General features: G+C 49.9%; 1 protein-coding gene across 1 annotated transcript in view; it reads right to left on the bottom strand.

Moving 5' to 3' along the window:
- Positions 1-93: 93 nt before the first annotated feature.
- The window catches only part of 5-HT2A (5-hydroxytryptamine receptor 2A), a 42,775-nt gene continuing 42,105 nt past the window's right edge, over positions 94-763 (bottom strand). The window contains exon 7 of the mRNA XM_026811677.1: positions 94-338. Coding sequence (XP_026667478.1) covers positions 98-338 — 241 coding nt within the window. The 3' untranslated portion in view covers positions 94-97. The remainder of the gene's footprint in view (positions 339-763) is intronic.

Raw genomic sequence — 763 nt, 5'->3', positions numbered from 1 at the left:
AGGCTCCGATCGATCCCAATCAAAGATCTACAGGGTGTAAAATAACTAGCCGGCGTTCTCCATGGCGTCGATCGCGTTCTCGATCGAACGCACCTGTTCAACAATTCTGATCGTGCTCGTGTTGATGGAAGGTGTCGTGGTAAAGAGAGCTGGGCGTGCGATGCATCATCGTCACGTAGGAGCTTCCCGATGCCGGCGTTGCCGTCGGATTCGGCGTCGGCGTCAACAGCGGTGTACCCTGAAGACTAATGGCCAACGGCAACGCGGTCGGCGTGCACAGGCTCATCGCGTTCCGTTCACCTTCCGTCACCGAGCGATATCTCGTCGGTCTCGCTGACCTGGAAAACGTTCTCTCTACAGGGACCAAACATTAAGGGAGAATAATAAGCGCGCAGGACATTGCAAGGCGTCCCCCGGGCTTTACCCTGGCTGCAACCACGCGAAACAAACTACGTACGGCGGGACGTAATGGTTCCGAGCGTCCGTGTAGATTTGTTTGCCACGGACATTTTCCAAGGAAACGGGGCCGAAAGGGAAACGTGTTTTTCTTCCCTTTTGTGTACAGTCGGACAACGTGGAAATGCGTGGTGGGAAATTGATCGAAACCCCACAGAGACCAAATGGATTATTGATTGAGTGTGGGTCGAGAAAACATGCACGCATTATGGGATTCAAGATAAATAAATATACTCAGATTCGAGAAATCTATTGAAACGTTAATACTTATTTATAACGCAAATAATTATGTATTTAATCGACTATG

This window comes from Ceratina calcarata, unplaced genomic scaffold, assembly GCF_001652005.2.
Source record: "Ceratina calcarata isolate Rehan_Ccalc_2016 unplaced genomic scaffold, ASM165200v1 scaffold233.2, whole genome shotgun sequence".
Lineage (NCBI taxonomy): Eukaryota > Metazoa > Arthropoda > Insecta > Hymenoptera > Apidae > Ceratina > Ceratina calcarata.
The sequence above is the reverse complement of the archived record's forward strand: the minus strand, read 5'-3'. Positions and strand labels throughout refer to the sequence as shown.